Source organism: Periplaneta americana, chromosome 6 (genome assembly GCF_040183065.1).
Source record: "Periplaneta americana isolate PAMFEO1 chromosome 6, P.americana_PAMFEO1_priV1, whole genome shotgun sequence".
NCBI classification, from domain to species: Eukaryota; Metazoa; Arthropoda; class Insecta; order Blattodea; family Blattidae; genus Periplaneta; species Periplaneta americana.
The window spans coordinates 21,202,562-21,227,824 of NC_091122.1; the positions used below are offsets into that span (position 1 = coordinate 21,202,562).

The following is a 25,263-nucleotide window of genomic DNA, read 5'->3' on the forward strand; positions in this document are numbered from 1 at the left end:
GCATAGCGACCGAGTATAAACAAAAGATGACCTAATTCCTACTATTGGTTACCTTGACTTTGAAACCACCAATCATAAACGGGGCGGTCTAATTTTGTTTGTTTTGAACGTAATAGAATGTTAGCTGTCATCTATTGTTAAATACGTATTGTGACTAGGGCTCCACTAGTAACAACAATGAAGCCACCATTATAGATGAGCAGTAAAAGAAATAAACAGATTTACAGCAATATTAATAATGAACAGTTTACTTAATACTTGTGTAAGTGCAGGCAGTGAAGGAAATCGCGGAAAAAGAAGAATTCATTACTATGAATATCTGAGAAGAATCTTCTTCTAAAACATTTAAGGGTGTATCCAATGCCTACCCACTTTACTCGCGTGATTCGGGTTGTAAAAGGTAAGGATAATTAGCAAAAAGAAAAGTTTTGAAGTAACCCAATTCTACAATAGCCTCGGTACTGAAAGCAGTGATTTAGTTGGAAAAAAATATTTACAGAAACCAGGAACTCCATATTATGATAGGCCCATTATAGGCCTATAATATGGATATGTCCAGAGGTAGACAAATCCCGAGAGCCAAGTCACCATGGCGCCTAAAAAATTTCATGTGACGCCTGAGTTTTTATTGAGTTCAGAATTTTCTCACGATTCGATATATTTTATAGCGCTACGAATAATCCATCATGTTAACAAAAGCGGCCGTATGAAGAAATTCGGGTGTGTAATGTGTTTTATTAATTATGTATATTATTGTTCAATATATTTTGGTCAATATTATTTTTATCTTAGCTCGAATAGTTTTCTCATTGTAAGTATGGGTAAAATGTGGGGACTCCTGGAAAATAGCGGTTGGCACCTAAGAGTTTGGAATTTGGTCTATTCCTGGACATGTTCATTTTTAGATCTGATGTCTTCTGTAAACATTATGGCTTGTGATTAGATATTTATCAGTTCAAAGAAAGAACCTTCTAGATATAATTAATGTATCTACTAGTGTGGCCATATTCTTTCTTCTCTACACTCTTTAAGTCTGCATTGTCTGGTGCAGTAATTAAGGGTGAAACTTCGATTTCTCACGGGAGAATAAAAGAAAACAGTCTAACACCATTACAGTCATAAATACCGTATATAGGATGCAGAGCTATCATGAAGGCCATGCGGGGCCATACGTCGTGGAACCTATAATTTGTTATTTAATCGTATGAGGAAGATAAAATTTTGCCCATATGCAGCCATACGGCATATAGGTCTCTAAGTTTTGTACATGGAGTTCTATATTTTGTAACATGAAAATCTGTACTGAACCTTGCTATTCCTAACATATCTTCTTTGATGTTCATAAACATAAATGCTCCACCTTTACAGCGCTAAAATCCAGAACCGTAGTTCCTTAAAAGAATGGTTGGAAAAACACAGACATACGCCCCAAGATTCATCAAGATAAATGTGCAACTACTGTGAAAACTTCATGGGATATTCTTTGAAACTCGTTTCACAATTAAAAGGTAAAGCAAAACAATTTCTTTACTTTTTCTTTAATATTAAAACAGCCATTAAATGACTGTCGGTGGGATAGAGAGATGAGAGTAAAATAGGCTTATATTTCAAGGAAGAAAAATAAGGTTTGGGCATATGGTGAAGAAAAAAATTACCATGACAGCACTGGATATGCCTACCTTTCATTAGAATTTTTTTTCTCAATTCTTTAATACGGTAGGTAACATTTTTCTGTACTGATAGGCCTACTTAATCCTTGAAATATGCTAGAATATTGTGCACACAGATACTTAATATGATGTAATACCGTAGTTCTCTATGTTCTATGTTCTAGCATTGTATTGAATTATAAACTGAAAGTAGATTTAATTTTGTTATTTACCACTGAAAATTCCTTCCTTTTTTTCATATACGATTGTTTTTAGGGGATTTTTTATCAGTATTTTAGGAGAGCTGGAACGTCACCTTTGGCAACACTGTTTTGTAGCAGCTATAAATAAGCCCTGATCACTCAGTTTGGTTAATATCACCTTACCATGTTCTTTTATTTTATTGTTTGAATAAAACATTTCATTTCTTAAAGCTGTGTTACAGACATCATTGGCATATATTCGTATTTTATTTGAGAAAGAGAAATACAGCTGTCCGTAAATGCTGCCATCTGCAGTCAAAATTACACATAGTGGCAGTTGGAACCGTTGCTTACGAAACGGTTGGAACAAACGAAAGTAAAAGAGCGCGGAATAATGGCTGACAAACAAAAATTTGCTTATAAAAAATGTCAAGTATAAGTAAATACTAGCCACTGAGCCAAGAAAAATTTCACTTGAGAATGCTGAACGAACTATTTTAATTTATGTACATAACATCATACCTATTCATTATTATACAAAGTACTTCAAGTAAATGCAATAGGTCTGACAACCAGCTAGCCTATGGCAAATGTAACAACCTTTTATATATAACAGCGTCATCTCGCAGTCGTGGCCGAGTGGTTAAGGCGTCTGACTAGAAATCAGATTCCCTCTGGGAGCGTAGGTTCGAATCCTACCGACTGCGCAAATTTTGTATTATTATCTTAAGCTTTAATTTGATTATGTTATAATATCTTGGTGATCTTAAATAAACTCTGTCCATCAGCAGTCGTGGCCGAGTGGTTAAGGCGTCTGACTAGAAATCAGATTCCCTCTGGGAGCGTAGGTTCGAATCCTACCGACTGCGCAAATTTTGTATTATTATCTTAAGCTTTAATTTGATTATGTTATAATATCTTGGTGATCTTAAATAAGCACTGTCCATCAGCAGTCGTGGCCGAGTGGTTAAGGCGTCTGACTAGAAATCAGATTCCCTCTGGGAGCGTAGGTTCGAATCCTACCGACTGCGCATATTTTGTACTATTAACTTAAGCTTTAATTTGATTATGTTACAATATCTTGTTGATCTTAAATAAATATTGTCTATCGGCAGTCCTGGCCGAGTAGTTAAGGCGTCTGACTAGAAATCAGATTCTCTCTGGGAGCGTAGGTTCGAATCCTACCGACTGGGCAAATTTTGTATTACTAACTTAAGCTTTAACTTGATTACGATGCAATATCTTGTCCAAAAAAAAAAAATAAATAAAAAAACGCGTTGTATGGCCGGCTAGAAATCAGATTCACTCGGGGAGTGTAGGTTCGAATCCTACGGGCTGCGCAAATTTTATATTCATAACATGAAGTAAAATTAATCATACATTAACATTTTAATATCTTGCCAGTCTCTAAGAAAAGCCATGTTTGCTCAGGATAGGGACCGATGGCGGCTTGTGTGAGGGCGGCAATGAACCTCCGGGTTCCTTAAAGCCATTTGTAAGTAAGTAAATTTGGATTACAATAAAATGTATTGTACAAGTGCACACAGATATTCTTTGTTACAACTTATTTAGGTACACTTATTTTTGTTCCAGAACCAGTGCAATGTAAAAATATTACTTCTCAAGTTTTGATATAAATTATTAATTCTCGAACATCCTTAACTCTGTTCCTCTTTCAAAGTGAGAGCCCAAGTTTCACAACCATACAGAACAACCAGTTTTATAAATTCTAACTTCTCAGGTTTTTTGAGAGCAGACTGGATGATAAAAGCTTCTCAACCGAATAATAACAGACATTTTCATATTTATTCTGCGTTTAATTTTCTCCCGCGTGTCATTTATATTTATGACTGTTGCTCCAAGATATTTTAACTTTTTCACTTTTTCAAAGGATAAATTTCCAATTTTTATATTTCCATTTCGTACTATGTTCTAGTCACAAGACATAATCATGTGCTTTGTGATCCTAATTTACAATGTGATTAATTAAAATATTCTAAAGATTTACTATCTAATTGTTAAAATAAGTAATAAATATTTTTAAAAGGAGGAAAAGATTTATAATATCAAAGTGTCCTAATTTCTTGATTAATTACACTGAAATTCAATACATAGCGGTAAGCCTTACGAACACACCTCTAAGTGTTCCTATCAAGGTTCAAAGGGAGGTGGCAACCCTAAGTCGAACAGGTGTCCTCAGAATCCTAAGCCAGCCACACTACAATCTCAGCTAAGCACCTTCTAGTAATAGAGCAATTTTCTTGTTTATAGACTCGGTGGCTGAAACAGGTCAACAAACTTTGTGTGCCCTCATTCCTACAGCGTTCCCCTGGAGTGTATGCAGCTCCACAGTACTGTCCCAACGCACTCACGCATGCGTAGAACGCGCGAGGTTAAGGGTGTTTGAAGATGGTAAATGTAGCGGCGTCCGAAGGCACGTAGACATCGAAGGAGAACGAAGTCATCTGATGTTAAGAGAGGGTGACAGTGAGTTGTTTACGGTGTTTTTCTAGTTGGGTGCTACTATGGCGAGCACGATGATCCGCGCAACGTTTCGGGCGGCCAGCGCTCTGTTGGAGAAAGAGATTTCAACCCCTGCTACCTCAACATCAGCTGTAGCATCCCTCGTCCACACTCGATTGCTTACAAAGGTGAGATTGAGATGGTGGTGGTACTTAAGCATCTGTAACACTTGTGGTGGGGAACGTCTGAATATGATATTCTAGCGCCTTTTAGCAACCATTAATAATAAATTAATGGTCATTTGACACATCTTTCAATAGTGTGAATTTTGTGCCAGGAGAAACAATGTTGTTCCTGTCGGTAAAGCAGAAAGTAACAAATGCAGCATTTCTTTGCTTTTGATTTTGTGTGAAAGATTATCACAGATAATAAGTTCACATTAAAGTTTTGAAATAATAATAATAATAATAATAATAATAATCAGTGGAAACAAAAATAAACTTTTTAAGCGATTAATGAGACTGATGACAATCATTTTAATTTCAAAATCTTTCTTCTTTCTTCGTCAGTTTTACCTCTCCTTATAACTACCGGCTTACAATCCAATGCGATGTTGGGGAGGGTATGAACTTTTGACTAATACTGGACAAGAACATTTTACGGACATCCCTTCTCATGGGTAGCACATGGCAAGGGACATAGTAGTTTAGTACGTTTGATGCACCCAATTACATGGACGGCAGATAGATCTCTTCCATTGCCCACGCCGGGATTCGAACCGCGGACAGTTTAGTTGGGAAGCTCATACACTATCCACATAACCAAAAAGGCTGTTAGAAATCTCCATAAAGCATAATCGTTCATTGCAGCGCAGACATATTGCCTTGGTGAAACATGTTTCAATTCGAATAGCATTTTGAATGGTTTTATAGAGGAGGAAAGAGATTAATAGCAACTTTTAAAATTTATTTTTGTAATATACAATGTCCCGGACAAATTCACAGGAAGTGTCCGTTCTGAAAAAATGGTAAAGCTCTAATTTAACATAGGATTACAATTTGTATTAATTTCAACAGTTCTGAATTAATGGAAATGGTAGTTTGAATTAATTGTTGCAGGGAACTTCGGTTTTATTGAAAGACTTCTCTATGAAATTGCTCCCTAACGTTAATCTATTGCTAACAAGAAGAAAATAATATTGAAGGAGTGGGAATGAGATAGTCCAAAGCCACACTTTTAACAAAATTAATTTCTTATAGCTACATATGAGGAAGCTACTAGTAAAATGTTATAAAAATTACTGCCTTGGATTTATAGTATTGAATAGTAGAAATTGAGTTGATCACTGGGAGAGCTGTAGACTACGTTGATTGGTATCACTGTTAATTATCAATGTTAATTTTCTTAGGAAATAATCTGAAATGCCTGTTATTATTCGGTTGAGAAGCTTTTATCATCCAGTCTGCTGTCAAAAAATCTGAAAGTTAGAATTTATAAAACAGTTATATTACCGGTTGTTCTTTATGGTTGTGAAACTTGGACTCTCACTTTGAGAGAGGAACATAGGTTAAGGGTGTTTGAGAATAAGGTGCTTAGGAAAATATTTGGGGCTAAAAGGGATGAAGTTACAGGAGAATGGAGAAAGTTACACAACACAGAACTGCACACATTGTATTCTTCACCTGACATAATTAGGAACATTAAATCCAGAGGTTTGAGATGGGCAGGGCATGTAGCACGTATGGGCGAATCCAGAACTGCATATAGAGTGTTAGTTGGGAGGCCGGAGGGAAAAAGACCTTTAGGGAGGCCGAGACTTAGATGGGAAGATAATATTAAAATGGATTTGAGGGAGGTGGGATATGATAATAGAGAATGGATTAATCTTGCTCAGGATAGGGATCAATGGCGGGCTTATGTGAGGGCGGCAATGAACCTCCGGGTTCCTTAAAAGCCAGTAAGTAAGTAAGTAATAATCTGACGTGAAAGCCACTATAGAGGCTTCAATATGAACTCATAAAAAGTTTGTAAACTTTATAACAACCGCATTTCACGTCTGAAAGGAACAAGGGGTGAGTGGGGTAGGCAGCATGCATCAGACTTCGGTTAAACTTTCTGGTTTCTAGATACATTTCATTTTGTTCATCTGGCTAAACAGCTTGAGCATTTCGAAATTCATATTTATCTTTCCTTGTTCAGATTCACCTAGTTCATTAACCTCTTGCTATTAGAAATGCGCGCAGAATTTACGCACTACCACAAAATAACACCGTCTTCAGTTCTTCCAAGATTCCGTTCTTGATTCCTGCATTTAGGTTGGGGATAATTTCACCCACGAATTTGTAGAGGTTAGCAACCTTCTGTAATTGAAAATTTTGTTACCGCATTTGGTTTATTTTAATGAACTTCTGCCATAACTCTTTTCTTTGGATGTGATTTGAAAAGCAATTCTTTTTCTTTGGATGTGATTTCAAAAGCATTTTTTTTTTCCAATAGATCGGATTTGTTCTCATGGTAAATGATGATGCTTAAGAAATATCTGCATTAAACCAGTTCGAGCCAACTAATATTAGTTGAAATGGGTTTCATTTGATCACATCTCTTGAAAGAGAAAAGTACACGTCGTAGCAGTCGTGGCCGAGTGGTTAAGGCGTCTGACTTGAAATCAGATTCCCTCTGGGAGCGTAGGTTCGAGTCCTGCCGACTGCGAAGCAAATGAGAACATTTTATTTTTCTATATTGTATACCAAAAATTTGAATTACTGAACTCAACTTACTATGCTTGTTACCTTTTATTTTTTGAGGTCAAGTAGTTTAGGGGTTTCACTAAAAATGTAGTACATCAAGATGGTGAAGGTTCAAATCCGGACTGCATGTTAAATTTTCTTTTTTACCCATTTTCTTCAATTAAAAATAGTACATCGAGGCAATAATGCTTCTAGTATTCTATAGAAAAACATTTCTTAAATCCAAGATTATGAGAACAGAAGATCTGGATTTGGAGTAGAAATTAAAACGGTCTGAAACAGGAGATAAGTTGTTGAAAATAATTCTAATCAAGTCAGATGCCTTACCAGCCAGACACGATTACGTCGTTACGTCAGTATAAAGAAATTATTAGTTATCCTCTTGTTGGCAATGGAGGTTACTACTCAAAATTTGCGTAGCCGGCAGGGTTATAATCTCTGCTCCCAGAGAGAATCTTACTTCAAGCCACACTTATTAACCACTTGGCCATGAAACTGCTATAGTATATTCTAAGCTACCCTGATCCTTCACATTCAAACTGATGTTAAATGGTTTAAAAAGCACGCAGCCGGTAGTTCTCGAATTTTGCGCTCGAAGAGAAGATCTGATTTTGAGTTAGACGCCTTAACAATTCGGCCACGACTGCCGCTGTAGTATACTTGCCTAAACCATCCTGGTCCTTTATATTCAAAGTGATGGTAAATGTAAGTGATACCTACAAAATGTACGCAGCCGGTAGGATTCGAACCTACGCTACCAGAGGGAATCCGATTTCAAGTCAGACGCCTTAACCACTCGGCCACGACTGCTGCTGCAATATACCTGTCTTAGCCGTCCTGGTCCTATATATTAAAAGTGATGGTAAGTGATATCTACAAAATGTACGCAGCCGGTAGGATTCGAACCTACGCTCCCAGAGGGAATCTGATTTCAAGTCAGACGCCTTAACCACTCGGCCACGACTGCTGTTGTAACATACCTACCTAAACCGTCCTGGTCCTATATATTCAAAGTGATGGTAAATTATACCTACAAAATATTCGCAGCCGGTAGGATTCGAACCTACGCTCCCAGAGGGAATCTGATTTCGAGTCAGACGCCTTAACCACTCGGCCACGACTGCCGCTGTAATATACTTGTCTTAGACGTCTTGGTCCTATATATTCAAAGTGATGGTAAATGATACCTACAAAATCTACGCAGTCGGTAGGATTCGAACCTACGCTCCCAGAGGGAATCTGATTTCAAGTCAGACGCCTTAACCACTCGGCCACGACTGCTGCTGCAATATACTTGTCTTAGCCGTCCTGGTCCTATATATTAAAAGTGATGTTAAGTGATATCTACAAAATGTACGCAGTCGGTAGGATTCGAACCTACGCTCCCAGAGGGAATGTGATTTCAAGTCAGACGCCTTAACCACTCGGCCACGACTGCTATTGTAACATACCTCCCTAAACCGTCCTGGTCGTTTATGTTCAATCTGATGGTAAATGATATGTACAAAATGTACGCAACCGGTAGGATTCGAACCTACGTTCCCAGAGAAAAACTGGTTTCGAGTCAAACACCTTAACCACTCGGCCGCAACTGCCCCAGTTTTTGTTAATTCTAATGGATCTAATTTCATGTAACAGGTGTCATCCTTGGTACGTAATTATAAGCAAAATCCCTGATCACATACACTTCCGCAGTCGACACGATTGCAACGTACGCTTCCATTAAGAAACTGATTTCGAAATTAACGTGAAATAACTTTGTATTTACCTATTTTCAGATTATATTAGAAACTGAAACTAAAATTTTATCTCGCTGTCAATTTATTAAGAATGCTTAATTCACTACATTATCCAAATATTTAATGAGTAGGCCTATAGCATGTTATGAGTCTAAATTATGCACATTAGTAAAATCTTGCTTCTGATCATTTAGATAAAAATACACTGTACTGCCGATAATTCACGTGCGGTTAATTCGCTTTGCGGTTAATCCACAATCTTTTTTGGGGGAGGGGCGAAGTAGGGTCATTTCTGTTTTTACTCAACTTACGCCCCCTCATTTTCTCTTAAAAAATTGGGATCTAAAATCAGAAAATATGAACGATCTTCTAAGAAACAAATAAAGAAAACGTATCTTGTAACATTTTGTAAAACTTGTGATTCTTGTGTTAAGATTCTACACCACAGTAGCATTGTAAAATATTTTATGTTTCAAAATGTTTTGCATTGTTTTGCATTTTGGACTTGATTTTGATGTGTATTTTAGTAATTAAAATTGTCAGAGTAACTTTTGCTGGAATTTAAATAATAATAATAATAACAAATTTTACAGGTCATTCACGATTTTCGATATTTCGCTGAATTATCGGGAGTCGTATGTATTACTCTAAAATATTACTGTTTCGGGACTAACCTAATTTCCCGTGGTTTTTTTCTGTTATGAAGTTAAGTAAGCATGTACAGTGACGTTAAAGGTTCCGTTACGCTGTGATGTCACCTTACTAACCCAACTTCTGTCCTCTCTTTCTCGTATCACCGGGAAATCATTGACTCCTTTTCAAATACTACCGGAACAGATTGAACATTCGCTTTTCCCATTCCCTCCATTTACACCAAAACCAACAGCTTCCTGTGTTAGCCTGTTGCTGACAATATGAAAAATGGATCGCATTATACATACATGTACTGTATATCGTCGTTGTTTCTGCAATAACTCCTATGGGATATATTTACCGATTTTCATATTTTTGCTCTATTAAATACAGTAACTTAAATAGTGATACAGCAAATAATAAAGTCTCCTATATGTAATTATATTTCTTCGTTTCGAAAATGTAAGAATTCACAGTCTCCTATGTACGGCTGCCATAGGATGAATAAATGTGTTTTTTCTTCCTGCTTAAAAATGGTATATTTTGCACAATGGAGTTATTGCAGGAACAATGGCGATATGAAAATCTGCGTATTTAAAATGTATAATATTTGCTGAAAATATTTACACAAGTGGGAACTGAAAGGTCCGAAGATTAAAATCCATGAAGTAGATCATTGTAACCACAAGTTCAGAGGGAGAGCAAGGTTCCATCTCCCTTATAAGTTGGTGTTTTCTGCAGTTCAAAAGGGCCATCGCATGTTTAAGTAATAACAAGAGATTTCATAGTTACCTGCAGTTCAGCACGTCTGCATCGGCTTGGGAAAATAACAAGACAGCGTATCTAGTCACCGCTACGAAGGGGAGTTGTGATCTTTGTCCTCCCACACAGCCTATCGAGGGCACAGAGTTTGTAGAGTCTTCCACGGTCGAAAGAACTCCGACCAGCTGACTGACATGTAAACATTCATATCCGATAAAATTGAGAAATCTGCGTGACTACTAGCACATCAGCGTCTTTTGTTTGTCTACAAAAGACGATAGATCTTAATATTGGTCATGGCCGTGGTGACCAAATGAGATTCAAAAGCAGATGTTCTGTCTGATCTACTCTGTTCAGTTAAATTTCATCCAGTTCTGCGTATTACATTAGTATACGACAGACTCCATCACATTCATTCCTGTTTATATCCCACTAAATTCCATTCTTATTTATCCTATTACATCCTGTTCCATTCCACTCCGTCGGAATCGACTTTGTTCTATTCAATTCTCATCTATTTTATTACGTTGCATTGTTTCATTCTGTTCCATTTTATCACAGCCTGTTCTACTCCATTATTTCGTTTCGCAATATTCAATTTTGTTTTATTACATTCCGCTATTCTGTTATATTACATTCTGTGTGTTAATTCCATTACATTCCACTATATTGAATTTTATGATTCTATGATTTCATTTTTTTGTTTGTTTTATGGTCAAGTTTACCCCACTTTACAGTACATTTACAATTTCGACACACAGGACTTGTTTTAACTTTTTATCCTACTTATACAGGGTGTATTTTAACTGATGATTATTCATATCATAAGGAAGAAACAATGTCACAATTTTTTTCTAATTGCAATATTGAACTAATTATTAAAGTTTACAATATTAGACGTTTGACAACGTTGCCAGATGGGGAGGAGGAGGTTTACAAGCACACAGTACAACTCAAGCGGGTACAGACATACAAGTACAAAACAGATGCTCTTTTCAATGCAGGGGCGGACCAGGCCAACTGTTTGTTTACATAAAACGAGTAGCAAATATAAACTTTCAATCCCATTAATAGAACATTATGGTAAATTACCATTAACAATAATGGTTTACTCCACAATCATAGCCACCGGCGTGGCTCAGTCGGTTAAGACGCTTGCCTGTCGGTCTGAAGTTGCGCTCGGGCGCGGGTTCGATCCCCGCTTGGGCTAATTACCTGGTTGAGTTTTTGCGAGGTTTTCCCCAACCATAAGGTAAATACCAGGTAATTAATGGCGAATCTTCGGCCTCATCTCGCCCAATACCATCTCGCTATCACAAATCTCCTCGACGCTAAATAACCTCGTAGTTGATACAGCGTCGTTAAATAACCAACTAAAAAAACTCCATAATCAGACAAACTTTTTTTCTAATGCAAAATTTTGATCTCTCCCGCTTCCGTAAAGCAATATCATTTTTAAAGAAATTTCTGGTTGTGTGATTTTCGAAACGGGGTAAGAGACTCCCAGTTTCTAATAATCGTTGAGAAACTGGTACAAAAGTTTGCCGATTAGGTAAGCTTCTTTGCGGAAAACGTTGACGGTACATCCTTCTTGCCGCACTTGAATTACGATAACTTTCTCCATAAATTAATAACATATCATGATATTTCTGAACTGTGAATGACATTGTAAGTTGTTTATCGAATACCTGTATTGAACTGCCATCCGCTCGGCAGGAGACATATGGACGGGGAGCTTGAACTCAGCGGATCTGTATGTCTGTGCAGAGTAATCAGCTGCATGAATCCTCCTGAACATGTTGCCACGTCTCTCACGCCTGAATATTAACAAATTTAACCTTGCGTTATTATTTAATTTTACGCAAATGTAGTAGAACACACAAATATTTATTTAAACTAAAATTAACTCTTTGCTAAATGTAGCTACTTGCTGATGTAATTGTTTTCATAATTTTACTAATGATATAAGCAGTATAACGCAAATAAAATAAGGAAAGAAATATTTTTTCTAGGAAAACTATGAAGTTTTGACCCTATGTTTTATGAACATATTTTGATCTTGTAGAGTGTAGATAGTCCTCGACGACTGTGAAAAGGATGACACTTATACTCCTTACACCCTATACAATACGTAATTCATATACACTTGCTGTTAATATGATGTAGGTGCGAACATTTGTGAAGACAAAGTTTTATTGATAAAGAAATGTTGATAATTCTACAGAAGAACTAGACAAAGGAGTAACCATTTTTCTTTAACAACTGCGTACTACGAATGGTACGTTATTTACTTCCCGCCACCCAATATTTTCCACAGAATAACTTAGAACTCTTCACCTATTGTATGTAGTAATGAATAGATGTATCGCCACCATATTGTCCACATCACAAGTCACGAAGAAATGGATCATCACTTAAACACAAAACACGATTGTTAATTATGTCGAAATACACCTCTTTCGACAATAATCTAACTACACTGGCACTAAAAATGCTTTCTTGCTGGTGCGGCCCAGGCCCCCAAGCACCCACATCCAGAAATTTGCAACTGGACCTCTCGAGCAAACATAAGTACATAAATTACATGTCTCATTGGCACGTGCCATGATGGCGTCGATACATGCATTCGTAACTACGTACAACAGATGAATAGTGCTAAGTTATTCTGTGGAAAGTATCGGATACCGTGCTATAATATTCATAGTACCCAATTGTTAAAGAAAAATGGTGCTTCCTTTGTTATAGTTATTCTATAGAATCACCAAAATCGTAATTTCAATTAACAATAAAAGAATGCACTTTTACAGTATGCGGCAAAACAAACAAACGGAGTACTGAAATTACAAACATACTCTGAAAATCAAGATAAGTAATAATTATAACATGCAAGGCGACATTAGACTGATCCCGTACGACGGAACACTCGATGACAGCTAACATTATTGAGTTATTTGGTGCCGCACAGTTAAGTCGCTCCTAACGGGGCACTCCGTATGACCGATCGAAAATAATGCTCGGCAATAGACACCTTCTCTTCTGTTGTGAAAACCATAATTATTGCAGAAATCAACACAACACTGAATTCAAAATACATCAAAGACCACCTCTGTGATGTAGGGGTCAGCATGCTTGTCTTTTACGTAGAGGGCCCGGGTTAGATTCCCGGTCGGGTTTTTCCTCAACCGTAAGACAAACGCCAGGAAATTCGGGCCACAACATCTCTGTATATCAGCGGCTTCATTCATCGCCAAAATCATATTCGTAACAAATCAGTAATACATCTACAGACGCTATCTAATTCACAACAATAGTACACAGGCCTTCGGATTTCACCCAAAAGATTAACTCGCTATATGGCCAGAGATGTTAAAGAGAGTATAAATAACAGAAAAAAACTTATATGTCAAACTACTATATACAGTAAATAAATACTTCGTTGCTAGGGAAACATGGACAGCAGATGAGCGATAACTTCAGTGTCGTTTGTTTTGCCACATACAAACAACCATTAACGTAGCAAAGAATAACGCCGTGATTTCATTTGAATTAGTCATTAACTAGCTTATACAGTAATTATTATTTTCATCTTAAATTGGGGGGCAATTATCCCTCTGCCCCCTAAATGACGCCTCTGGGAGCGAAGGAAACACCAGGAATAACAATCGGGACGATCACTACTGCTGGGGTTATTCACCCACGCGTTGAATCAAACCAATTATCCGTCATTCGGATCTCCTGTCCTGCTATACGCGCTCTGCTGTGGTCCCTACCTCCTGTCTACTTCAATATTGGGCATCAGCTCTGCACTACAAATTGCGCACTCCACGTATCAACTGGGCATGATTACCGTCAGCCCGATAACATAACAAATCAACTTCTTTGGGACTGGAGAAATAACTCCACTTTCATTAGCAAAACCAAAACCTGAATTCTCGACTCTGTAGGCATTATCATTAATTAATTCAGTTTTGCCATTTTAATTACTGGGCCAGTTCAGTCAGTAAAGACATAGATTTCAACCAATTCAGTCAAGTCAACCAGTTCAGTGAGTCATATCGGACCTTCATTAAGTCACTAAACCAATTACGTTACTCCACCAAGTCAACCAGTTCACGTTCAGTTAGTCCGTTAAGTCAAGTAGTTCAGTGAATCAAACCAGTCATTTAGTGGTTCACTCATTGTCATTTCAATGAATCAGTCAGTTAAGTTATACAGTTCATTAAGTCAAGCCATTCATTTAGTACCGGTACGTAAATCAGTATTCTGTGTATAAATCCACCTATCTAACCATTGATTCATTCATCCAGCCATTCATTCATCCATTCATTAATTCATTCGTTTGTTCACTCATTCATCAATTTATTAACTAATTTATTCATTAATTCCTTCATTTATCCGTTCATTATTTCATTTGTTCATTCATCCAGTCACTCATTTATCAACTCATTCTTTTATCCATCTGTTCATTAATCAATTTGTGTGCTTATTCATTTATTCAGCCATTCATTAATACATTTATCCATTCATTCATTCCTATATTCATCAGTTCATTCATTCGTTTGTTCATTCATCCATTCATTTCTTTATTCATCCTTTAATTAATTCATTCGTTTGTTCATTCACTCACTCATCCATCCACTTAACCAGTCATTCTTTTATCCATCCGTTGATTAATTAATTTTTCGTTCATTAACTGTTAATTAATTAATTCGTTCATTAATTAATACGTTTGTTCATTCATTTATCTAGTCATTCATCCATCCATTCCCTCATTTGTTTATTCATCCATTCACCTAGTCAGTAGCAACCAGGCTGCTTGTCAATCAGTCAAAAAAATAGGCTATGTGGTGCAGTTTTGATTCTGGTACTTGTTTGTGTGAATGTCGCCCGTTTCCATGTACTTATAAGTACCCAAACTACATTGTTCTGTATTTTCAGGTAACAAGGACTGGAGTACGGTGCTACGCTAATGGGCGTCCGGAAACAGGTTACGTCACAGAGTCAGATTCCGAGTCCGATTCAGACTCCGAAGGCCCTCACAGAACAGAAAAGGTAGGCCTATGTATGTGTAGATATTGTTCTGCTGTGCATGTAACGACCAGTAAACTATATAAACTAATACAGTATTTATAGGGACCGTTACCAAAACTCAGTGAGACAAACACGGAGAAACTGTACTTTGTGTCCCTCCAGAAATTTTCCAAATTCAACGATATGACATAGTCAAAGGAGCATTTTCTGCGGACCTCTGGAAAAAGAACTAAGAGACTAGTGAATTGCTTTGTGTGGAGTGTAGTATTATATGGGGTAGAAACATGGAGATTACGACGAAGTAAAGAGAAACGAATAGAAGCATTTGAAATGTGGATGTGGAGTAGGATGGAGAGTGTGAAATGGACAGACAGAATAAGAAACGAAGCTGTGTTGGAAGTAGTGAGTGAAGAAAGAATGATGCTGAAACTGATCAGGAAGAGGAAAAGGAATGGCTGGGTCACTGGCTGAGAAGAAACTGCGTGCTGAAGGATGCACTGGAAGGAATGGTGAACGGGAGAAAAGTTCGGGGCAGAAGAGATATCAGATGATAGACGACATTAAATATATGGATCATATGCGGAGACTATGATGAAGGCAGAAAATAGAAAAGACTGGAGAATGCTGGGTTTGCAGTGAAAGATCTCCCCTTGGGCAGAACACTATGGATGAATGAATTAGTGTTCCCTTATTAGAAATAGATTTTTCTGGAATACAGTGTTTCCGAAACTCATAAAAATCCAGAAGTTACCTGTAGGAGGTTCTGTAGGGAAAGCATATTTTATCGTAAATTATATGAATTAATCTTCAATTTTATTTAATTAGGAGTGAAATGTCAACGTTAAAGATATATATTACATCATTAGAAATTATGCCTTGGATAGTCACAAAAGTTTGAGTACCGGGTCTTTCCCGGGGGTAAAAGGCGGTCAGAGCGTGGTGCCGACCACACCACCTCATTCTAGTGCCGAGGTCATGGAAAGCATGGGGCTCTACCTCCATGCTCCCCAAGTGCCTTCATGGCATGTTACGGGGATACCTTTACCTTTACCTTTATAGTCACAAAAGTGTTCGATTACGTAAGCCTAATTTTCATTGTTAAAGTGTTTTTTTTTTTCCTTCTGGAAAGTAATGTTTGAATGTTACATTTGTTTAGATCAAATTTCTGCACATTTAAAGGACAGAAATAAAATTCTTTCAATCATTTATTATCGTAATACACTGCTCTCTTAAATTGATTGGGCACATTGGGAATTAAATCAATGGTTTTCCCAAATCACGCTATGAAATGTTTAATATAAAACAATTTTTATCTCGAAAAGGAAGCAAAAGCGAGTAAAACTGTATTAAACTTTGTTTGAAATATCTCAAAGAATAACTCCCTGAAATTAATGACATTAATTACGGTTTACTCTGTATACACTCATATATATATATATATATATATATATATATATATATATATATATATAATAGGAAGAAATGAACTTTAAATAAGACAGCTATTGATTGAATTAATGGTAAAAGCACAAAACATTGAATTAAATATTAACGAGAGTAAAACAAAATATATGGTAATCACTAAAACAAAAAGGATTCCCAATAGCCTTAAAATAAAAAAAATATACTTTTGAAGCGTCAATCAATTCAAATATCTTGGTGTTTTGATAGACAATTCTAATGACAGAAAACATGAAATACTTAATAGATTACGTAATGCAAAGAAAACTTTTTATGCTGTTCACAAATTATTATCTTCCCGTTTTTAACCAGAAATTTAAAAGTCATTTTGTACCATTATACGAATCGGAAACATGGAGCTTAACTAAAAGGGAAAAACACAAATTAATGTTTTGTTTTGTTTTTTTTTTTTAATTTTATTGGGTTATTTTACGACGCTGTATCAACATCTAGGTTATTTAGCGTCTGAATGAAATGAAGGTGATTAATGCCGGTGAAATGAGTCCGGGGTCCAGCACCGAAAGATACCCAGCATTTGCTCGTATTGGGTTGAGAGAAAACCCCGGAAAAAAACCTCAACCAGGTAACTTGCCCCGACCGGGATTCGAACCCGGGCCACCTGGTTTCGCAGCCAGACGCGCTGACCGTTACTCCACAGGTGTGAACAAATTAATGGTTTTTGAAAACAAATTGTTGAGGAAAATTTTTGGTCCCATTTTTGACCACTTGAAAACAAGTGAAAAATTCGACATAATAATGATATTTATAATCTTTATAATCAACCGTCAATTTTAGATGTAATACGGACCAGAAGATTAAACTGGGCAGGACATGTTATACGTATGGATGACTGCAGCAGCGTAAAACAAATATATATGAACACCTTTATCAACAGAAGGCCACTGGGAAGACCTCGAAGTAGATGGAAAGATGAAATTCAGAAGGAATGCATGGAAATGGGAATTACCAACTGGGAGGAACTAGCAAAAGACAGAACAGAATGGAAACGTTTTGTGAAATTGACATGGAGTCGACATGCTCCATAATGTTCTTTGATTGATTGATTGATTGATCTGTATACACTCACGCAGCTTCTAGATCTTTGAGTGGAAGTATTAAATAGGCTCATTAAAGACAAATTTTCACGCTCAGGACGAGAACGGAACCCAGGATCTCATGTTTTGTATCACGAATGCTCATCTGTACACCACGAAGCCCTATCTTATGGAATTTGCTTATTATTATTATTATTGTATCATCATCATTTTTAATAGCATTGATAGATAACATCGCCTGTTGTTTATGCAACTAGCAGAACCTTGGCGTATCTAAGGTTGCATTGCATCCTACGAATGTTAATAGGAAAACTACAGAATTCTACACTGCCAATTCGTAATCAACTGTAGTTTATCTTAGCTTTGCAACTCTAGATCATTGTTGCCAACTGGACAGAAATTCCGTCAGTAAAACTGACGGAATTTCAACGTAGTGGACGGGGAAAAAATGCCTTTGACGGGTGACGGATTTTCTGGCGGAAATTACAATTTACATCATTTTTTTTTTTTTACTTTTTTAGCTGCTGTCATTTTTAATTATTTAATTTTTGGGGGAGCGTAGACCAACCAAGCACATGAACTGCAGATGATGTGGATGAATAATTATTTTTATCAAGATTGGTAAGTTGTGTTCAAATTTTCTTTTTAATTTTTTATAGATATATTGAGTGGGTCTTATTATTTTTAATTTTGATGGATTCTGACGAATTTCCAGGTGTTGGACTGACGGGAATACAAGTTATACGTTGGCAACACTACTCTAGATGATAGACGGCAGGAATATACAGTTTTAGATCGTTTTTTTTAATTTTTTTATTGGGTTATTTTACGACGCCGTATCAACATCTAGGTTATTTAGCGTCTGAATGATATAAAAGTGATAATGCCGGTGAAATGAGTCCGGGGTCCAGCACCGAAAGTTACCCAGCATTTGCTCCTATTGGGTTGAGGGAAAACCCCGGATAAAACCTCAACCAGGAAACTTGTCCCGACCGGGATTCGAACCTGGGCCACCTGGTTTCGCAGCCAGACGCGCTGACCGTTACTCCACAGGTGTGTACCTTTTAGATCGTATGCGGTGACTAAGAGAAAAGCGAAAAGAGTAAGATTTGAGAATGCTGGGTTTGCAGTGAAAGATCTGCCCTTGGGCAGAAATGTTTAAGTCTTGATGATGGTCACTGAAGTGTAACCGACTTCTTCATCTAAGAATAACCGTTATAAATAAACAGATAAGACGCCATCAGACACGAAGTAACTTGAAACATCACAGAGACAGATTATTTACAATCACTCACTTTCCTCACCATTATAATGTCTATCACTAATACTGCTTTTACCGCTATATCATCTCAACAGTGCTGATTAGCTTCAGGTATTTTAAACTGATGGCTGTATCAATATGCGTGTAGGCCTATATTTACAGAAACGGAAAGGAATGTTCGGGTAGGTTTTGCTGTGCTTTTAAATATTGTGGTTGTGATTGTCTCTAATTTGCTTACCTGATGATATATGATGTTCCTGAGAGATAGATTTTTGCTTTCACATACCACGAAGTCATAAACCACCGTCTTGTGCCGACCTGTTCAAACTGAGAGAGGGTTCTGATTCTGAGATGGTGTGGTGGGGAGAGACACATGAAGAAAGACAAGACAGCAACCCGTATAGTACACAAACAACAGACAGTCAAATACTTTAGTACATCAGATTACCTACAATTAAATGGGAACTCTATGTTTCCATTGAAATGAACCTATCTCTGTAAAGAAAGAAGTATATATATTTTTTTTTAATTTAAAAGAACCACAGCTGGAACTATTAAGCCACAAAAACTACCGATATATTTTAGCACTGTACCTTTTACGCATTTCGTAATTGTTCAGTTCTCGTGTCATGTCGCAAATAATATTCCAACTACGAATTCAAATAACTAGATAAACTTATTGTTCTGGGCTGCACACAAAAGGTATCTCGTATAAATACAACGTGACAGAGATTCATCTAATTCCTGTATTCGGTCATTCATTCATAGTTTTCTACCCAAAGGCAGATCTTTCACTGCAAATCCAGCATTCTCCAATCTTTCTTATTTCCTGCCTTCCTCTTAGTCTCCGCATATGATCCATATATCTTAATGTCGTCTATCATCTGATATCTTCTTCCCCGAACTCTTCTCCCGTTCACCATTCCTTCCAGTGCATCCTTCAGTAGACAGTTTCTTCTCAACCAGTGACCCAACCAATTCCTTTTCCTTATCCTGATAGTTTCAGCATTATTCTTTCTTCACCCACTCTTTCCAACACAGCTTCGTTTCTTATTCTGTCTGTCCATTTCATACGCTTCATTCTTCTCGATATCCACATTTCAAATGCTTCTGTACTTCGTTCCATAATGCCTGACAGAAGTAAGGAGAGAAGTATAATTGCTATTCAATCAATGACAGAGGTCACATTCCCGGCTTGTCTTGGAATTGGATGGGTGTAGAACGCTTCAGACCTCCCTCTTTCAGATCAAGCGTAGAATGAGACCTCTGCCAATGATTGAATAGCAATTATTGTACTTTTCTCCTCCTCTGCCGGCAATGTTTACATCTGCTGGTCGGCCTTGGTAGCGTAGTCGGTATAGTGTTGGCCTTCTGTGCTCGAGATTGCGGGTTCGATCCCGGCCCAGGTCAATGGCATTTAAGTATGCTTAAATGCGACAAGCTCACGTCAGTAGATTTACTGACACACCGGCGACGCTGATATAACCTCTGCAGTTGCGAACGTCGTTAAATAAACCATAATTTTAATTTTACATCTCCTGTCAGACATTATGGAACAAAGCATAGTCGCTTCTCTTCACTTCGTCGTAATGACCACGTTTCTGTCCCATACAATGCCACACTCCACACAAAGCACTTCACTAGTCTTTTCCTTAGTTCTTTTTCTAGAGGCCCGCAGAAGATGCTCATTGATTTCCTGATAGCAGCTCATGTTACTGCTTACAGTACATCCCAAGTATTTGAATAATTCCTATAATTGCGTGAAAAGTTTATGCTGTTTCTGATTGCTATTGGAAGTGTGGTTGGGATTGTAAACCTGTATCATCCAACCACTACCGGGATATTATGTGGTTAGCAGGATGATCCCCCAGCCGTTAAAGTTGGTTTCCGTAGCCGGATTACGCGACCTAACGTAGCTTCCCAAATTCATCACGATACTGGGTGGACACCGGTCCCATACACTGGCCGAAATTCCAGCACTTCCTTCCTCATGAGGACTCGAATCGGCGCTCATTCCAGAACGTGAGCCCTGGCAGATGCCTTAAACCATGACCACGGGGTTTGTATATTAAATGTTCGTAATATAAATCAACTGTAGCAACTAGAAACTTAAAAATTTTGCATGCTTAATTTTTATAGTCTTAGGATCATGTGTGGAATAATTCATGAAAATCCATGCACGCATTGGTGAAATATGATTGTTTAAATTACAAAAGACAATCTAGCCCTGGTCCACACTCACCGGTCAAGTTATTTCTTTGGATATTGTCTTTTGGATGATTTACTCTGTGTACAATATAATGTAAATACAACTGTAACTGCCAGAGCAGATAGTGAAAGCAGCATCCTAAGTCAAGGTCACCATAGCAACCTTCTCCGCGAGGGTCTGGCACGTGTAAACAGCTGACGGCCAGTTGATAGTCGTTTAACGACGACTCTAATGGCATTCATAAAAATAAATAGTGAAATAGTTATTACATTATCATTCAGATGAAGTTAATAACTAGGAACAAATTAATAATTAAAATATAAACGTAACGAAACAAATACTACGCCGATGGAAGCGACTCCAACACCGTAAAAGCAAAACAAAAATCTATAAAATTTAAAGATCCAGAATCACGTACAAAATTGATGTCATAATGACAGATGACAACACAATAACATTATAGTCATATTCTTAAATTCTCAACTTCAATTAGCGTGGTACAGGATTACTATTGTAGGCCTATTTGTGAAATTAGCAACAAAAAACGTTTCACCATTGATTTTCTCCATGCCTTTCGAATGTGCTGTATCATTTGATCGCCATTGAAATATAATTTAAGTTCCTTCAATTAACGCTACTATTTCTCCAGGACGTAGTGCATTTTTCGCCCATTCAGTCGGCCCAGATTCATCCCCTGCCAGGTCATAATAGAATTTATGATGGACAAAGCAGATGTTTAATAGAGTTTTTCAAGGAATTCCTATTTCTCCCTTTCGCTCTCCAACATTCTCCACCTTCTCATATGTCATTTGCAGTACTTAGTCTAGAAGTATGCTGGGGTAAAGTCCTGTGAATAGTCACTGACTGAGAAGAAACTGCCTACTGAAGAATGCACTGGAAAGAATGGTGAACAGAAGCAAAGTTCGGGACAGAAGATGATATCAGATGATAGACAACATTAAGCTATATGAATCGTATATGAAGATTAAGAGGAATGCTGAAAATAGGGAAGATTGAAGAATGCTAGGTTTGCAGTGAAGGACCTGTCTTTGAGCAGAAAACCGTGAATGAAAGAATGATAATTCCGTACAAACTCTCTTAGCTCCATAGTATACAATAAATCAATGAGAATCATATTACACGAATAATATTGTGGTTGCTATATTACCGTGACTACTACACTTTTACTACGTCATACTATTTTTGACCAATAAAACGGTAGGAACAGACATCTTTCAACCAATCATGGCTGCTTATCGCGCAATTTTATCGCTTCCCTAGCATTTGTTTGTTTTTATCATTACCCTAGCATTTGTTTGCGAACATTTCAAACTGCAAATTCTTCACGGTACTATAAAAACATGCTTTGCGATCGTCATTTGTTTACAGTATAGACAGTCAATTGAAAATGGCGGCTCCGTTCAAACGTTTTGGTGAAGCTAACATTAGTGAAATAGAATTTCAGTAATTAAGTCAACCAATATTTGATTGTATTAGAGTACTTTATTTCTTCTAATCTTTATATACTTTCTTCTAATCGTGTAATAGTCAATTAAATCCCACTCGAGTTTTGATTTTCTCTAGATAAATCAAAACCTCTAGTGAGATTACTGTTGATAAAACTTGGAAGAATGACAGGATGTGTGATGAAGACTAGGCTAAAAGTAAATTATGAAATTAGGAATCAGAAATGAAAAATAGGAGGAGGAAGAAGAAGAATTAATTTTACAGATTATAAAGAAGCAAATAGTTGAAAGTTTAGAAAATTAGTGTTCCAACTATCTCTCATTTATCTAACATAAAAAACGAAGGAGAGTCATCTATGCCCTGACACTAAGAGCATTAACTCTGATCTAACAGCCCAGTCAATTACATCGGCCCACTAAAAGTAGGTCAAATGAATAACGAAGTTACAAATCCTGTCTGTATCGTGCACATCTCTCAAGCAACAGAATTCAGTGGCGTATACAGTTCCGATATCATTTTAAGGGAGGAGGAATCGTCCTTGAGCTAACAGCCACCTTGCTAGCTGTTGACTCCGATATTCAAGGGTACAAATCCAGCTGTGGGTGTTGGATTTTAAAGGACAATAAAATCCTTAGCATAATTTTCTTTGGGAGGGAAGTAAAGCTGCGAGGTCCATAGATTTACGGCACATAAAAACCCTGTCTCTGAGAAAGGGCTTTAGGCAAAACTTGTAACTAAATTCAGCATGTTCTGCTATAAGATCTATGCAAAAGATAGTAAATATCAATACTTTAAAAACAATATACTTTGCATATTTCCACTCGGTAATGAGTTTTGGAATAATGTTCTGGGGAAATTCCACAGATAGGAACAGTATGTTCCTACTACAAAAAAGAGTAATTATAATAATAGTAGGTGCCAAATCTAGGAAATCATGTAGGACTATTTAAAAAAAAAACTACAAATAATGCCCATGCCTTCTCAGTATATTTTTCATTAATAATCTTCCTCGTATGTAATCGTGAAAACTTTGTAACTAATTCAACAGTTCATAGCATAAATACGCGTCAAAAATGACTTTCATATTCCATTGGCAAGTCTATCGTCCTATCAAAAAGGAGTGCGTTATATGACAGTAAATTTTTAATAGCCTTCCTATGGATATAAAAAATGAAACTCAAAACATAATGTCGTTGTTCCTGCAATAACTCCTATGTGACATATTTATCGATTTTCAGATTTTTGCTCTATTAAATAACTTAAATTGTGATACAGCAAATAATAAAATTTCCTATATATGATTATATTTCTTTCTTTCGAAAATGTAAGAATTCACAATCTCCTATGTACCACTGCCATAGAATGAATAAATGTATTTTTTCTTCCTACTGAAAAATTTTATATTTTGCACATAGGAGTTATTGCAGGAACAACAACGATAAGATTATTTAGGACCAAATTAAAGAAGTACCAAATTTCTCACGCCTTCTATTCTGTAGGTGAATTCATGACATTCAACGACTCTTCATGAAATTGATACTAAAACTTCGTTACGGTAACCGGGTTCGATCCCCGGTTCTACGTGCCAAGTGCTCTAACCACTGAGCTACTCCGAGATATTCTGTAGGACCAAAAATTAATCTTTATGTAAAACTTTGTATTGTACTAGTAGACTATATTGTAAACCTCTTCCTGCATATATTTCAGCTAGACTTTATAATAGTATTAAGTTTTTTGACTTGTTCCATATTCTAGCTGTGAAGCAATGTACGAATTCCATGGAATGTTAATAAATACAATACAATTTCTCATTTATATTGAATATCACCAGTGAGTCACCGAACAACTCTGCAGCTGAAAGCATAATTAAATAAAATGCTGCTACTATTGCTACTTCTGCTTCTTCTTACTTTTCTCTAAATCTAATTAAGTTTTATATGCGAAATTTGATTTTGAACATTGTTACAGTTAGTTCCAGCAAATGTTCCTGGTGTTTCTATCATCCAACCGGCAGTAGGGTCCCCCACACTATTACTGCTGCTTACATCCATGAATTCATGATGCTTCTTCAGATTAAAACTTACTTTCTGTGTTAAATACTAATAACCTTCATTAGGTCCATCGCTGTGAAGTAATGGTTAACATGTCTGACTGTGAAATCAGCGGGCCCGTATTCAAATCCTGGTTGGAACAAGTTACCTGGTTCAGGTTTTTCCCGGGGTTTTCCCCTCAACCCATTAAAAGCAAATCCTGGGTAATTTTCGGCGATAGACCCTGGACTTATTTTGCTGACATTATCACCTTCATATCATTCGTCCACACCTGTGGAGTAACGGTCAGCGCGTCTGGCTGCGAAACCAGGTGGCCCGGGTTCGAATCCCGGTCGGGGCAAGTTACCTGGTTGAGGTTTTTTCCGGGGTTTTCCCTCAACCCAATACGAGCAAATGCTGGGTAACTTTCGGTGTTGGACCCCGGACTCATTTCACCGGCATTATCACCTTCATATCATTCAGACGCTAAATAACCTAGATGTTGATACAGCATCGTAAAATAACCCAATAAGATAAAAAAAAAATTCATATC

At 37.1% G+C, this 25,263-nt stretch overlaps 1 protein-coding gene and 10 non-coding genes across 13 annotated transcripts in view; 6 read left to right on the forward strand and 5 right to left on the reverse strand.

The window, feature by feature from the left end:
* The first annotated feature begins 186 nt into the window (after nt 1-186).
* Nucleotides 187-25,263, forward strand: part of CBP (sarcoplasmic calcium-binding protein) — a 36,019-nt gene continuing 10,942 nt past the window's right edge. Inside the window, exons 1-4 of one of the 3 annotated variants that reach the window (XM_069827759.1) lie at nt 187-400; nt 1,369-1,508; nt 4,366-4,503; nt 15,135-15,248. In XM_069827759.1, coding sequence (XP_069683860.1) covers nt 4,378-4,503; nt 15,135-15,248 — 240 coding nt within the window. In that variant the 5' untranslated portion in view covers nt 187-400; nt 1,369-1,508; nt 4,366-4,377. Of the gene's footprint in view, nt 401-962; nt 1,251-1,368; nt 1,509-4,237; nt 4,504-15,134; nt 15,249-25,263 lie in introns of those variants that run through there. The other 2 variants (XM_069827760.1, XM_069827762.1) reach the window with 2 other exon arrangements.
* TRNAS-AGA (transfer RNA serine (anticodon AGA)) lies at nt 2,478-2,559 on the forward strand. Its single transcript has one exon. It is a non-coding gene; the product is annotated as a tRNA-Ser (tRNA).
* Nucleotides 2,640-2,721, forward strand: TRNAS-AGA (transfer RNA serine (anticodon AGA)). Its single transcript has one exon. It is a non-coding gene; the product is annotated as a tRNA-Ser (tRNA).
* Nucleotides 2,802-2,883, forward strand: TRNAS-AGA (transfer RNA serine (anticodon AGA)). Its single transcript has one exon. It is a non-coding gene; the product is annotated as a tRNA-Ser (tRNA).
* On the forward strand, nt 2,964-3,047 carry TRNAS-AGA (transfer RNA serine (anticodon AGA)). Its single transcript has one exon. It is a non-coding gene; the product is annotated as a tRNA-Ser (tRNA).
* On the forward strand, nt 6,943-7,024 carry TRNAS-UGA (transfer RNA serine (anticodon UGA)). Its single transcript has one exon. It is a non-coding gene; the product is annotated as a tRNA-Ser (tRNA).
* TRNAS-UGA (transfer RNA serine (anticodon UGA)) lies at nt 7,791-7,872 on the reverse strand. Its single transcript has one exon. It is a non-coding gene; the product is annotated as a tRNA-Ser (tRNA).
* On the reverse strand, nt 7,948-8,029 carry TRNAS-UGA (transfer RNA serine (anticodon UGA)). The gene has a single exon. It is a non-coding gene; the product is annotated as a tRNA-Ser (tRNA).
* On the reverse strand, nt 8,105-8,186 carry TRNAS-CGA (transfer RNA serine (anticodon CGA)). Its single transcript has one exon. It is a non-coding gene; the product is annotated as a tRNA-Ser (tRNA).
* Nucleotides 8,262-8,343, reverse strand: TRNAS-UGA (transfer RNA serine (anticodon UGA)). The gene has a single exon. It is a non-coding gene; the product is annotated as a tRNA-Ser (tRNA).
* On the reverse strand, nt 8,419-8,500 carry TRNAS-UGA (transfer RNA serine (anticodon UGA)). Its single transcript has one exon. It is a non-coding gene; the product is annotated as a tRNA-Ser (tRNA).